Source organism: Anopheles coustani, chromosome 2, assembly GCF_943734705.1.
Source record: "Anopheles coustani chromosome 2, idAnoCousDA_361_x.2, whole genome shotgun sequence".
Taxonomy (NCBI): Eukaryota; Metazoa; Arthropoda; class Insecta; order Diptera; family Culicidae; genus Anopheles; species Anopheles coustani.
In genome coordinates this window covers 36,250,903-36,263,105 of record NC_071289.1, presented here as the reverse complement: position 1 = coordinate 36,263,105, position 12,203 = coordinate 36,250,903, and the positions used below count along the sequence as shown (strand labels likewise).

At 49.4% G+C, this 12,203-nt stretch overlaps 1 protein-coding gene across 1 annotated transcript in view; it reads right to left on the bottom strand.

The window, feature by feature from the left end:
• Window positions 1-748: 748 nt before the first annotated feature.
• Window positions 749-12,203, bottom strand: part of LOC131267411 (probable nuclear hormone receptor HR38) — a 109,545-nt gene continuing 98,090 nt past the window's right edge. The window contains exons 3-6 of the mRNA XM_058270283.1: window positions 11,882-12,147; window positions 2,947-4,116; window positions 1,680-2,865; window positions 749-1,005 (exon numbers count right to left, since the gene is read on the bottom strand). Coding sequence (XP_058126266.1) covers window positions 749-1,005; window positions 1,680-2,865; window positions 2,947-4,116; window positions 11,882-12,147 — 2,879 coding nt within the window. The remainder of the gene's footprint in view (window positions 1,006-1,679; window positions 2,866-2,946; window positions 4,117-11,881; window positions 12,148-12,203) is intronic.

The following is a 12,203-nucleotide window of genomic DNA, read 5'->3' as shown; positions in this document are numbered from 1 at the left end:
CACCGCGTGCCTGATTCGCCTGGGTCTGGTGGCCGCTCCAGCAGGGGCGGACAGGTTGGATGGCAAAAGAAATGGTTAAAAATGATGAAAAATTGTCCCATAACTCATCGGCCCGGTGAGATCCGGTGTGTAGGCTCATCTCCCAGCAGGAAGCCAACAACTTCTTAATGCAAACGATGATGATGGACAACGAAGGGAAAAGAAGAAGCGAGTTTGAGTTTGTTATCTGGTGGTGTGTCTACATGCTTGATTCAATGTTATGTGGGGCTCTTTCTCCTTGTTTGTTTTTGTATTCTTCTTCTGCCACTTTAAACCTACCGAACGTACACCAGTCCCACGTACACACGCTTACACACACACACACACACAAACAACACGAACAAATAACGACCTCTAATCTCACACACAAATACACGCAATTATCACTTAAAAGTATGTCCCTTAACGTACTAACTTTGTCGCTTTGCGTTGCCTTACTGCCTTAAAAAGGTGCACTGCTGCTCGAGGAGTAGTAGCAATAGTAGGAGTACTAGTAGTAGTAGTTGTGTGTAGGTGGTACATCCGGCCACACACTGAACGAGAACTGAAACTGAAGTCTTTTTTGCACTAAGTTGCTAGTCATTCGCATGTCTTTTCCGAGCGCTCCTTCCGGGAGCCGGGAGCGCTCCCGGAGGCAGCTTGTCTTTTGAGTCAGAGGCTGGCACTTGGCCGCCTATCCCATCTAGCCAGGCTAGCGGAGATTGAGCGCCTAGAAGGGTAAGCTGGCGAGAAACATGTTCTCGATCAGTGGCGGTGCGGGCACGAGATCCTCCAGCTTGAGATAGAATATTCGCTGCAGCCCTTGCACGCTGAGGGAGCGCAGTTCCGGCAGCTTCCCGAGCAGCCGGCTGAAGTAGTGCGGTTTGCGCTGCGCCTCCGAGTTGTACGTGACGTGATCGCGCAAGCTGCTGATGATCTTCATCTGGAGCTGTTCGACTTTCTTCGGCTCCCGCAGTCCGTGGCGTTCTGTGGATGGAGTGAATCGGCGACAGGTGGGAAAGCGAGGAAAGAATATTTAGTTAATGCATTCAAATGGTAGATTGTAATGTAAGTACTCCTAATCCTAACAACTAGCAACTCGCTCAAATTTCAAGCTAACCAACGCTCCCGGTGACCGAAACAGGTTCATGTACCGCTTCGTGCCATCGGGCGCCACACTTCGAGCTCTAGCGCGTTCCAAAACGGCGGTGTTTGGTGGAATATTAATTACCCTTGTCACGGCCCAGAGGCGTGGTAATTAATTCCATGCTAATAGAGCGCTAATAAGCGGGATACGGCGGGATCAGAAACGGACCACAGTAGTTCTCCGTTCTACCCACGTCGAAGCAGTGCTGGTGATTGTTTTTTCGTGTAGGTGGAAGCAGATGTTACGATGAGGCAATTAAGTTTTTTCCTTATAGAAGTTATACCCTCATTCTGGATCAATGACTAATGGGTACTTGGAGTTGAGGAAGTAGAGTCTTATGTAACGTACAAGGTACGTGAATGGAAGGTATGCAACATCTCGATCTGTCGGTATGATTTATGAACCAAAAGTACATCTGAACTACCGACGGAGTAGAAACAAGGGTCTCGTGTCGCAATGTCCCGAAAAGCTACCTACCCCAAACGTTTGGAATTCCCGACCGTGAATTACGTACCTGTAACCAGCGTGAGCGCGCAGAGGCAAGCGAAGGCGGAGATGTCGATCTGCATCGCGTGCAGACTCTTGCTGAACTCGAGAATCGCATTGAGCCAGTCGCCGAAGGACCGCTGGCACTGGTGGCGGTGCAGGACGACCCCGTTGCAGAAGGTCATCTTGGTGTCGTCGCTCCGGGCGCGGTACGACAGCCGCAGCACGAACAGCTCTAGCGAGGCGGACTGAAACAGCAACTCCTGATCCTCGACGCTGAGATCGTTGTAGCCGGGCAGCTTGTCGGCAAAGTGCTTGATCACGTCCACCGAGGTGGTGAGAAGGTTGTAGAACTGCTGCACCTTCTCCGCCTCGGAGATGATCGGCTCGTTCTGGCCCGGCTCCCGGTACTGGCTGTAGTCGAGGCTGGCCAGGTCGGGAGTCGTATCGACGTGCGCCCGCACCAGCGCCGTAATCATCGAGACGGGCGGGCTCGGTGGGGACTCCTGCGGGGACTTCGGCTTCGACGGTAGCCGGCCTCGGCGGCCCTTGAGCGAATCGGTACGTACCACCTCCTTCACCATGCCGACGGCGAGACATTTCTGGAAGCGACAGAACTGGCACCGGTTCCGGCGCCGCTTGTCCACCGGGCACGCCTTGTCCGCCAGGCAGACGTACTTCGAGCCCTTCTGGACGGTGCGCTTGAAGAATCCCTTGCATCCTTCGCAGGTGCGTACGCCGTAGTGCTGACATGCGGCCGTATCGCCACAAACAGCGCACAGCTGCGATGCACTCTGCGGTGCTGGAGTGACTCTTGGTACAGGAGTTGCCACTCCCGGTGTCGGTGGACCACCACCACCACCGCCAACAACCACACCAGAGGGCGCAGTTGCTCCACCAACCGCCGCTGCCGCCGCAGCAGCAGCCGCCGCCGCCGCAGCCGCCACCTCATTGTTGTTGATCGTGTTCGGATTGTTGTTATTCATGTAGCCCGGCGAGCTGGAAGCCGAACTGGAGGCGCTCGGAAGTGCCGAGTACTTGGTGTAGATGGCAATCCGGGGTGGTTTCGGGCTCTCGCTGCTGGACGTGGACTCCGAGCGCTGAACCGGCAGCGACGACCGTCGATGGCAAGTGGTGGCCACGTGCAGTTCGGCCACGGTTGGAAATGGTGGCAGTGAATACGTATCCTGCGTCGTAACCTGCCCACCGTAATTCTGCGCACAACCAGTAGGGAAGGGAGAGGGACACGATAGTGAGGATATGAAGTTACCATCAAACTCTAAGATATTACTTACCGCAGGATGTTGCTCGTAAGATGGCGAATAGAAGCTGCCCCCGGTTGCAGCCGCTTGAGGCCCCGGGGTTGGGTTGTTATACTGGGTAATTCCACCACCACCACCTCCACCCGGTCCACCCGCGTGCGGTGACAGTTCGTAGTGTCCCTGGTGGAGCCCGGTGGCAACACCGATCGTGCCGACGCCACCTCCAACACCACCGTGGTGATGATGGTGATGAGGGTTATGATGCTGATGGCCATGCCCGTAGACGCTGCCGTGGTGTGCGTACGCCGCCGTCACGGCTTGATGGTGGTGCGGTGAGGTGGCCATCTTGAAGCAGTCGTCGTCCATCTTCAGCCCGTAGCTGGCGAGCTGGTTGTACTTGATCGGGTACGTCTCCTGGAAGCTGGGCAGTCCGGCACTCGACGCGCTACCTGCCGCTCCGAGCTGCTGCCCGGATGTGCTGGGACGCTGGATCTGCAGGGACGGAATCTGTTGTTGTTGTTGTTGCTGCTGCTGCTGCTGCTGTTGTTGTTGTTGGGCTGCGGTCGCTTGCACGAGTGCTTGCGGGATGCGGGCACTGCTGGCCAACACCGGGTCGCTGCTGGAGCGAAGCGTTAGCAGTCCGAGCTCCTCGGTGGAGGACGACTCGAACAGCAGATCGGCGTCGGGCGGTTCGGTGGTCGGAGCGCGCGTCGACGGCCCGGCACTGAAAGGGCTCGGCAGCTCCTCCTTGTAGCTCGCCTTCAGCACCGCCGTCGGGATGCTCTCGCTCGATCCCCCGAAGGTGGACGGAGTGTCCTCGAGCCCCACGAGGGTATCGCTGGAGCTGTTGGAATGTTGCGTCTGGTCCGCTAGGTACGACTCGGGCGCGATCGCTTCGGCCGGCGTGTGCTGCTGAGCGGTGCAGCTGAACAGCTCCACGAACTTGTCGAGCCCGGAGGCGAGCTGTTGCTGCTCCTGCTGCAGATGATGCTGATGCTGCTGATGGTGGGTTGGCTGGGAATGTCCAAACCCCACCTGGGGATGATGAGCGTGATGTTGATGTTGCTGCTGCTGCTGCTGCTGCTGGTGCTGGTGCTGCTGTTGCGGCTGCGTTTGCGGCAGATGATAGGACTGCTCCTGATGATGGCTCTGCGATTGTGACAGTAAATAATCAAATGAAGAAACGGAACTAAAAGATGATGCCTGCGCACCGCGTCGCGTGTGTGTGATCGATTGCGATGTCACGAAAGTAGGCGCGAAAAAGAGAGCAAGCGCAATGTAGAGCGTAAGAAAAAAGAGATATAAAAAGAGAGAGAACGAGAGGGAGACATGGAGAGAGAGAGAGAGAAATGGGTTAATAATTAATTTACAAAAAAAAATGGAACCCATTTCGGGTTGGGTGGAAATGTGTAGAAGCGTATTTGGTGTTCAGCCTTTTTCTTTCTTTTCCCCCACATTTTGCGCTCATGGTTCCGCATGGAAAACCCGGCCGCCCGGTAGAAAATGGAAAAGGCGTGGCTTGGGTGGCGCAATCGCGATGTTTCGCGTGGCAGAGTCGAACAAAACCCCTTTCGGTTTGGCGAAGCGAAATTAAGCTCTCGTTTTCGCACCCCCCTCTGTTTTTCCAGGCCAATGAATTTTAAAATCTCCACTCCAAACCCCCAAACCACCTATCGCACGACGGTCCGTTTTTAATGGCCAAATCCTTCCAACGTGCCACCGTTTGGAGGAAAATTGCCGTATCGACATTTTGGTCGGTAGCTCGTTTCGGCTCGTTGCTTTCGCTCCAGCAGTACTCCATTGCTTGCTATGATGATGAAAATACCAAAAGTCAGAACCCTTCGTTGGATGGATGGGAGGGAGTGGACACACCTCACCGAGGAAGAGCCAAGGATATTGGCTATGCCTTGATAAAATATTCACGGTATCAATTGCGAAACTCAGCCAACGGTTCGTGAACAGCAAATTGATGTTTTAGTTCGTTGAATTAGACCGCCTGAGGGTGAATTATTGATTCGAAATTGCAAAGTGGTGTATTAGGGTGCAAAAAGCTGAGGAAACCTGACAGAATAGACGCTTTGAACACAACGAGTTCTCCATAATCAGTGTAATGGAATTTAATCAGCAATATCGATTTAAGTAATACTATCGAGACTTTATCTGCATCTGCAATATTTTTCATGCTAACTCTGTACTCTTCTCATCACTTTCATGCGGCACAGCGTATGCGACACTTTCACATTCACTTCTCAGCGATGCTATAGAGCCTCGATCGAAAAATCGATCAATTGGTTAATTGCTTGGTGGCGTGTTCGTTCCGGCCTAGCTTTCGACCTTATTTCCCGTGCGCGAGGAAACAACCCCACTATCACTCGACCTCTCCCAACCGGGATCGAGCGCTGGGAAAGCAGACGACACTTTCCAGGGCACGGTTTGGGATGCGTGGATTTTCCCAGGTATCGAATGATGTTTGTTCACCCACGCGCAATTTTTAACGTTCCAATGATCGACGCGGGCTTAGCGGTTGGGAAGAAAGGAGGAAAAAAGCCGGGAACCGGGAACATACACTAACCGGCGTGGAAATTGATCTTCTTCGATTAAAAATGTGCCCCATCACTGGGGGCGGTGGGAAGCATCTTTCCGGGATTCGAGCTTTCACTTTTTTTTCCTGTGATTTCGTGGCTCCGTGATATCAAATTTCCGATGTACAGATTTGTGCGAATGGTTGGGTTCCACTTTTGCTGTTTGTGATCGAACTGGGAAACCACGGTTGGGAGAAAGTGAGCCAATTGAAATTTCTCGGTACAATTCTTGCATTTTCGATGAGCGATTGAAAGAAAATGTTTCATAAAGTAAACAAACAATAAACGGGATATTCTAGGCGCACAATGGCATTTCTATGTCGTCAACTTTGCATAAGCGGCATTGCAAACCGTGAAAACTGCGCCACCATCGTTTACTTATGATTTTCTCACGATGCATCTTCCTTCTATCTGGCGATCAAAAGGATCAGTTTATCGGCAGACAGCGATCGTGGAAAGTAGAACTAAAAGAAACAAACAAACACCGAATAGAGAGGGAAGAAAATAATCGAACCCTCCTCCCGGGCAACCGGTAATCGAACCATAAAACCCCGGCGGGACAGCTGGAAGCGGTGAGTGAACAAAAACAGAACATTTCTCCTTTCCAATATCGGCCGGCCGGGGCGGTCGTTTGGCGTTATCTGATTATATTAAATTTGAATCCGTGACAAAGCCGGCAAAACAAACGGTACGAAAACGCTTCAGCATCTGCCACGTTCGGTAATAGGGAATCCCGCGGAATAGGAATAGAAGCAAAACACACACACAAACACCAGACGCGGGAAAATCATTGACTCCGAAAGGCAACCCAGCGGGTGGTAAGATGCAATCGCGCCACGGTATCGGTAACGGACGCAACCCCTAAACATTGTGTGGCGCATCGCGATCGTGAACCCGTCCCGGGGATGGACTCGTTTGGCGACGGCACGAGGGAAGTCGTGTGCAAAGTATATAATAATCAACAATAGAGAGAAAAAAAATGCGACAATAAACCAGGGTCCAAAGAAGTCGATAGTGTATATTTGAATACCATAGGACGAACGACTCAGTGAAAGTCGGTGTGCAGGCGGCTGGGATGTTGCAAACTTACTGTTTTCTGGAGCAGGTCCAATTCTCATCGTTTATCAAAGTTTTAGCAAAGTAAACCTTTTCAAAACAACGATCACAAAATTAGCATTTGAACACTTTCTCACCGCACAGCACGGGCCGGCGATTATGAAAACGGCTGCCAAATAAATCGTCGAACGTTCATTAATCTCTCCCGAGGCATGTCCACCATGCGCACTGGCCACGATGGCATCTACACGCCGATTAATCTTTCCATGGGGTCGCCGGCGCAAAACAAAACCTTAACGGAGGAAAAACGCAGCCTAACGGTAGTCGTTGCGGCTTATCGAAAAACACGATCGGCGCAAAATATGTGTACTTTAATGGCGTTCCATTGCGCATACTGCTCATTCTTAGCCGAGCTGATTGGGGGGAGGCGCCTATCTAAGGCCTGACCAGGGTTTGAGGAAAAAGGGTTCTACCCCTGAAGTCGTGGTTCTCACCTGCTGCAACCCGTTCACGTTATATCGTATGTTCGTTAGCAGCAAGGCAGCAACAGGCGTGCAGCGACACCGAAGGTGAACCTTATGAGAAAGCGATTTATGAGATAGCGTGGAACGAACTCGCAGCGGGATATCCTGGCGTTACGGTTCGCCCATAGACAAGGGGCAAAATGAACGGTGCGGGAGGGAGAGGAACGCAGCAGTGAAGTCAAATTTATGAACTTTACGGTCACATCTGCTGCGATGTGAGCTATTTAAGTGAATCAAACATGGTCATTTGGCGACGAACCCGCGACTCGAGGGAATTGAACTCGAGGAGTCGCATTTCCCACAGGGTGCATCACCGATCTGACTGTGACTACTTTTAATTTTTTTGTTTTCCATTAGATACCTTTTGCATGCAAATAATCACAAACCATACTGTTCCACTCTCCCAAAAAAAAAAACGTGATTTCCCCTTATCATGTTGTAGCGAACAAATGAACGTCAATTCGAGCCGCGAATTCCATCAATCAATCGACACACGCGTGTGTTAAGACAAAAACGTATTAAAAAACAGAGTGTCAAAGTGCGGCCCAAAACGTAGAGAATTAAACTGTCCCCTCGGGGACCTGACAGTCCTGACTCACGTGACCCTAACACCGCCGAGCAGCTTCACTCGCTCATTTGTTCCCCTGGAGTGTCCTGCGGTCCTGACACTCGCCCAGAAAACAATCCGTCAAACTTTCAGCCATCCGCCACCTGATGTCGCCCGGCGACGCTGGTGATTATCGGAACCGATGGCAGGCGAAAGGCACATGCAGAGAGTTGCATCCGCGCAGGTTTCCCGTACGGAAAGGGCAAACCGCAACAGCCCTTGGTTTATCGGCCAAGGATCGAGGTGGAAAGCACACGGAACGAGGCACATGTCGCACGGAAACCTCACCCAGCGATCGGTCCGTTCTGGTGCCCTGCTTTGGGGCCGATAAAACCGGCAGCCGGAGGTTCGCAAAAGGCACCCCGGACACAGCACGGGAAGGAATCTTACGCTCGTCTCACGACAACAAAACGGTATACACCGCGAGCGCCCGAGGAGAAAGCTGTCGAATTCGTGATTTATTGAACGGTTTCGGGTTCGTCGTCGCTTCGTCGGAATGTCCCCGTGTCGCCGACGCTGGCCGGGGCTGGGTCGCCACGATGCCCACCGCGCGGGTCACACCATGAGGTCTCCGCAGAAAACGAAGAAACCAAACCCCGTGCCTCTGCCATGTCTCGGCATATTTCTTGCTTCCCATTCCGCCTTTTCCGATGCACTTTACGCCGTCGCTTCGAGTGCCAAAATGACTCCTGGAGGCTGACAAACACACACATGAACCCACCGGCTAACACTTGACGTATCCTTTTGTTCGCATCGTTCGTCATAATCATCATCATTATCGTGATCATTATGAAAGTGAACACATCCACATATATCGACAATTTGCAATCGCTGAAAATCGAGCTTCCCATTTCCTCGCTTTTCTTTTTCTGCGGCGGAGGAAAGAGGGGTCCCGGGATGTTTGGGCGCGCTTTATACCAACCTGTGGCTAACCTGTCAAGATCTCTTGATCGTTCATACTTCGATCGTTGGCATGCCCTCTGGTGAAGCGAAACTTTAGAAGGAAAACACACACTCTCGGCCTCCCAATCTCTCATTCCATCGAGTCGCTTACGAGGCCTACGCAGTTGTTTTCTTTTGGTAAGCTATAGAAACGGTTGGATTTGTTTTATTTTACCTTCACCCTCCCCCGCGCCGACCGGCGGGATCGGTGGCACTGACAGATTATGACGGGATAACCGATCACCGGCCGATATCGTGACTGAAACGTGCCAGTTGACAGTTTATGATCGGGCCCCCGGGGGAAGCTGGGGAGCATTCTCGTACAGGGTTCGCTTATCGCGGCAAAAGGATCGCGTCCGTTTTTCCTTCGACGCGGCAGCCCTTCGCTTTCCTACTGCCCTGTGCCGGGAGGTTGGGCGAAACGAAACTTTGTACCGCGTGTCTGCTGAAGCGACAATCTGTCGATACATCGCGATAGGAACGCTTATTAAGTGTTTCGATAGCGTTGGAGTTGTGTTTTTTTTTCTTATTTTCTTTTGCTAGCCTTAAAGCATGAAGGTGGAAGTAAAAAGCCTTCTTTCTGATATCTTTGATCTATGTCCAGTTTAAGCGGAACGGTGTTACGTCTATTTTGCGCCATTGTAAGCCCTGTTGTAGGACGGTGAAATATTGATTTCAATTTCGAGAAAAGTAAAATCGAGATATTTCAAAGAGGAAGGATACGTTTTCTTCGCTGATTAATGTTAAGTCCTAAATGAACAATTAATGTTTCGATTGTATTGGGTTATTCAGCAAATTGAACAATCGAAACGTAACTACCCTGTCTGCCATCTTCTTGCGTCTCGTTTTTCCTACAATTTCCATCATGTTTGCGCAAGAATCTGTTTCAAAGTAAGTGAATTAAATAAGTGATAAGAGAAGATCAAATTTAAATCTCTTTTTTGAAGTTAGTTAATGCTCATTACTTTCGTTTCTTTTAACACTAGAGTACATTGCATTGGAATCTTGCCAAATTTTTTAACTACGCCAAAAATTGCGTATTTGAATATTTCTAAAATATGGCGCCCTTTGTAATCGCAAAAATATTATATTATTTTATAAATTATGCAGAACATACTAGCTTTCTAGTGCACACTTTTTTCAGGGTTTACATGATACAATAAAAAAAATTCTTTACACCGTGCTAGCTGGATCGAAAAACCAAAAACGACAAAATATAGTCAACAAATATACTAAAGGGGCCATTTATGGATTTGAAAAATCTTAAAGTTATTGCATTTTAGAAAGAGCGATCAAAATGACCGCTAAAAAGCATTCTAGGGGTAATTTAGTTGGTTCTTGGAACTGGTCGAGTGGAAAAGTCTGAAATTTTTGTTTGGATTCTAGTGTTAACATGCATTTGATATCCTTATACTTAATTTAGTTAAAGCGTTTTTAAGCGTTTTTGACGCGTTTTTTGGTCATAGCGTTTCTTTCCACTGGCCTGACAGCCCTCGAAACCAACACGCATACACATACGCATACGCATTGCGAACGCTCTTTTACCGAAACGTATGCGGCGCAAGTTTCTGACCGACAGCACTACACACACGAAAGTACCGTGAATATTTCAAATCCATTTTTAACATTGATTTCACCTGAAACAAACAAATCTTCTAAACGCACCCAGCCCAAGGTCGAAACCAACACGCATACACATACGCATACGCATTGAAAACGTTCATTTACCGAAACGTATACGGCACAAGATTCTGACCCAAAAGCACTACACATACGAAAGTACCGTGAATAATCACTTTCAAATTCACCTTTAACATTGATTTCACCAAAAACTGAAACAAACAAATCTTCAACAAAAACAAGTTGGAACTGCAGGTGAAGTTGGCAGCTTGCTTTGTTTACTATTGTATGAGTAGGGTTAGTGTTGCCAGTTTCATGGAGGTCAGTTTTTTCAAGAAAATGGCATGACCAAGGTAGGTAGGGGTATGACCAAGGTATGTAAAATGTTGTAAGGTAATTTAATTTCGAACATTTGTTTTTTAATAAAACAGATAAGGATTGTTTTTATTGCATCTTCAGTGTTGAAAAATTTGTTTATGTAAACTACAAACTGAAGAAGAAAAGAAAAGCGGGGATAGCAAGCTTCAGAGTGTTCCGGCCGTCGAGCTGATACTGCGCCTTTGACAAATCGACTTATATCCAGAAGGATCCTCAGCTACAAGCAAACGAGCGGAGAAAACGAAACGTGGGGAATAGTTTGCAGTAGAACGTGGAGCGAATGCGACATGGATGGTATGGAGAAAGAAGGATGTCCACCGGCAACATTCAATTTTCTTTAAGCAGAGGTAGCGAGTAATCTATGCAGTGCTCTTTACTTCTCTGAACTGTTTTATTGCTGTTTGAGTAGGTTTTTTCTATCGGCCAATGCCATGCGCAATTCGCATGCCATCAATGTGGATTAGCATGCGTAGCAGGAGTTTAAAACCTGGCACTTTAAATAGTGACGTACCTACAGTACACCGGTAGTAGGGCTTCTTGTCCTGTGAAGCACAGAAACTGAAGCAATAGGCTGTAAATCGACTGGGCTTTGAAGAATATCTTACTGGATTGACCGAGATGTTTGGTAGACGTCGATAGGGGCTTCAGTTAAAGCAACACATCCTGTGCGGCAATATCAGGCACAGGTCGAACAGGAAGAGGGCCAGAATGTTTCCCATCTAATTGTAGATCCCGCAATCCGAATTTGTATTTGAACTCCTTTACAGGTGTTCGAGAAATGCCGACACAATAGACCTTCTACAAAAAGATCTAGAAACAGTAAAGTGGACGAAATTGGACCTTTCATGGGGCGGTAGGGGAGTCAGGAATTACCCACGGGCCAGGTACCTGGGCTCAAAAAACTAGTTGAACATAAATGAAGTTTCAACTTAATAATGAATTACAGCAAGCACTTCGTGGCACATAATTCTACCCAAATAAACACCCTTGAATAGCGGCGAGCTTTAAAGCTTTGAGTTAAAGAACACTCTAACACGTTGTTTATTTAATCTCTACTGTTATCTTGAATCCCACTTTGTTTTTATAAAATCCTCCAAAACAAGGCAAAAAGCAACCATAACAGATGAGTTATAGCAGTACACGATTGAAGCATGTAATTTTCGTACCCCTCAGGAAAGTGATCTCCTTCCTGGTTAGTTTAGACAGCCATGGAAGCATGAAATTGTTCTGAATTCGATCGATCGATCTCGATAACTCACCTGTGGCTGCAGCAGTAACATGCTTGTCGCTGAGCTGCTACTACTGTCCGCGGTTGCTTTGCGCAGGTGGTCGTTCGGATGGTCGCTGGTGCCGGAGGCGGAACCGGGACCACTGCGAGCGTGCTGCGTCGGCGTCGGCGGCTGCGTCAGGGGACTCCCGGCGCTCGTCAGACTCGCTGTCTGGGGCGTCGCTGACGTGGGGTCAGCGGATGGGATCGCCGATGGGACCGGTGAGGTTGCCACTCGCGATAGCAGTTGGGGAGCACCTGAAGAGACGGAGATGGGGAGAGAGAAGAGGATCGGGGAAACGGTTAGTGTGCGG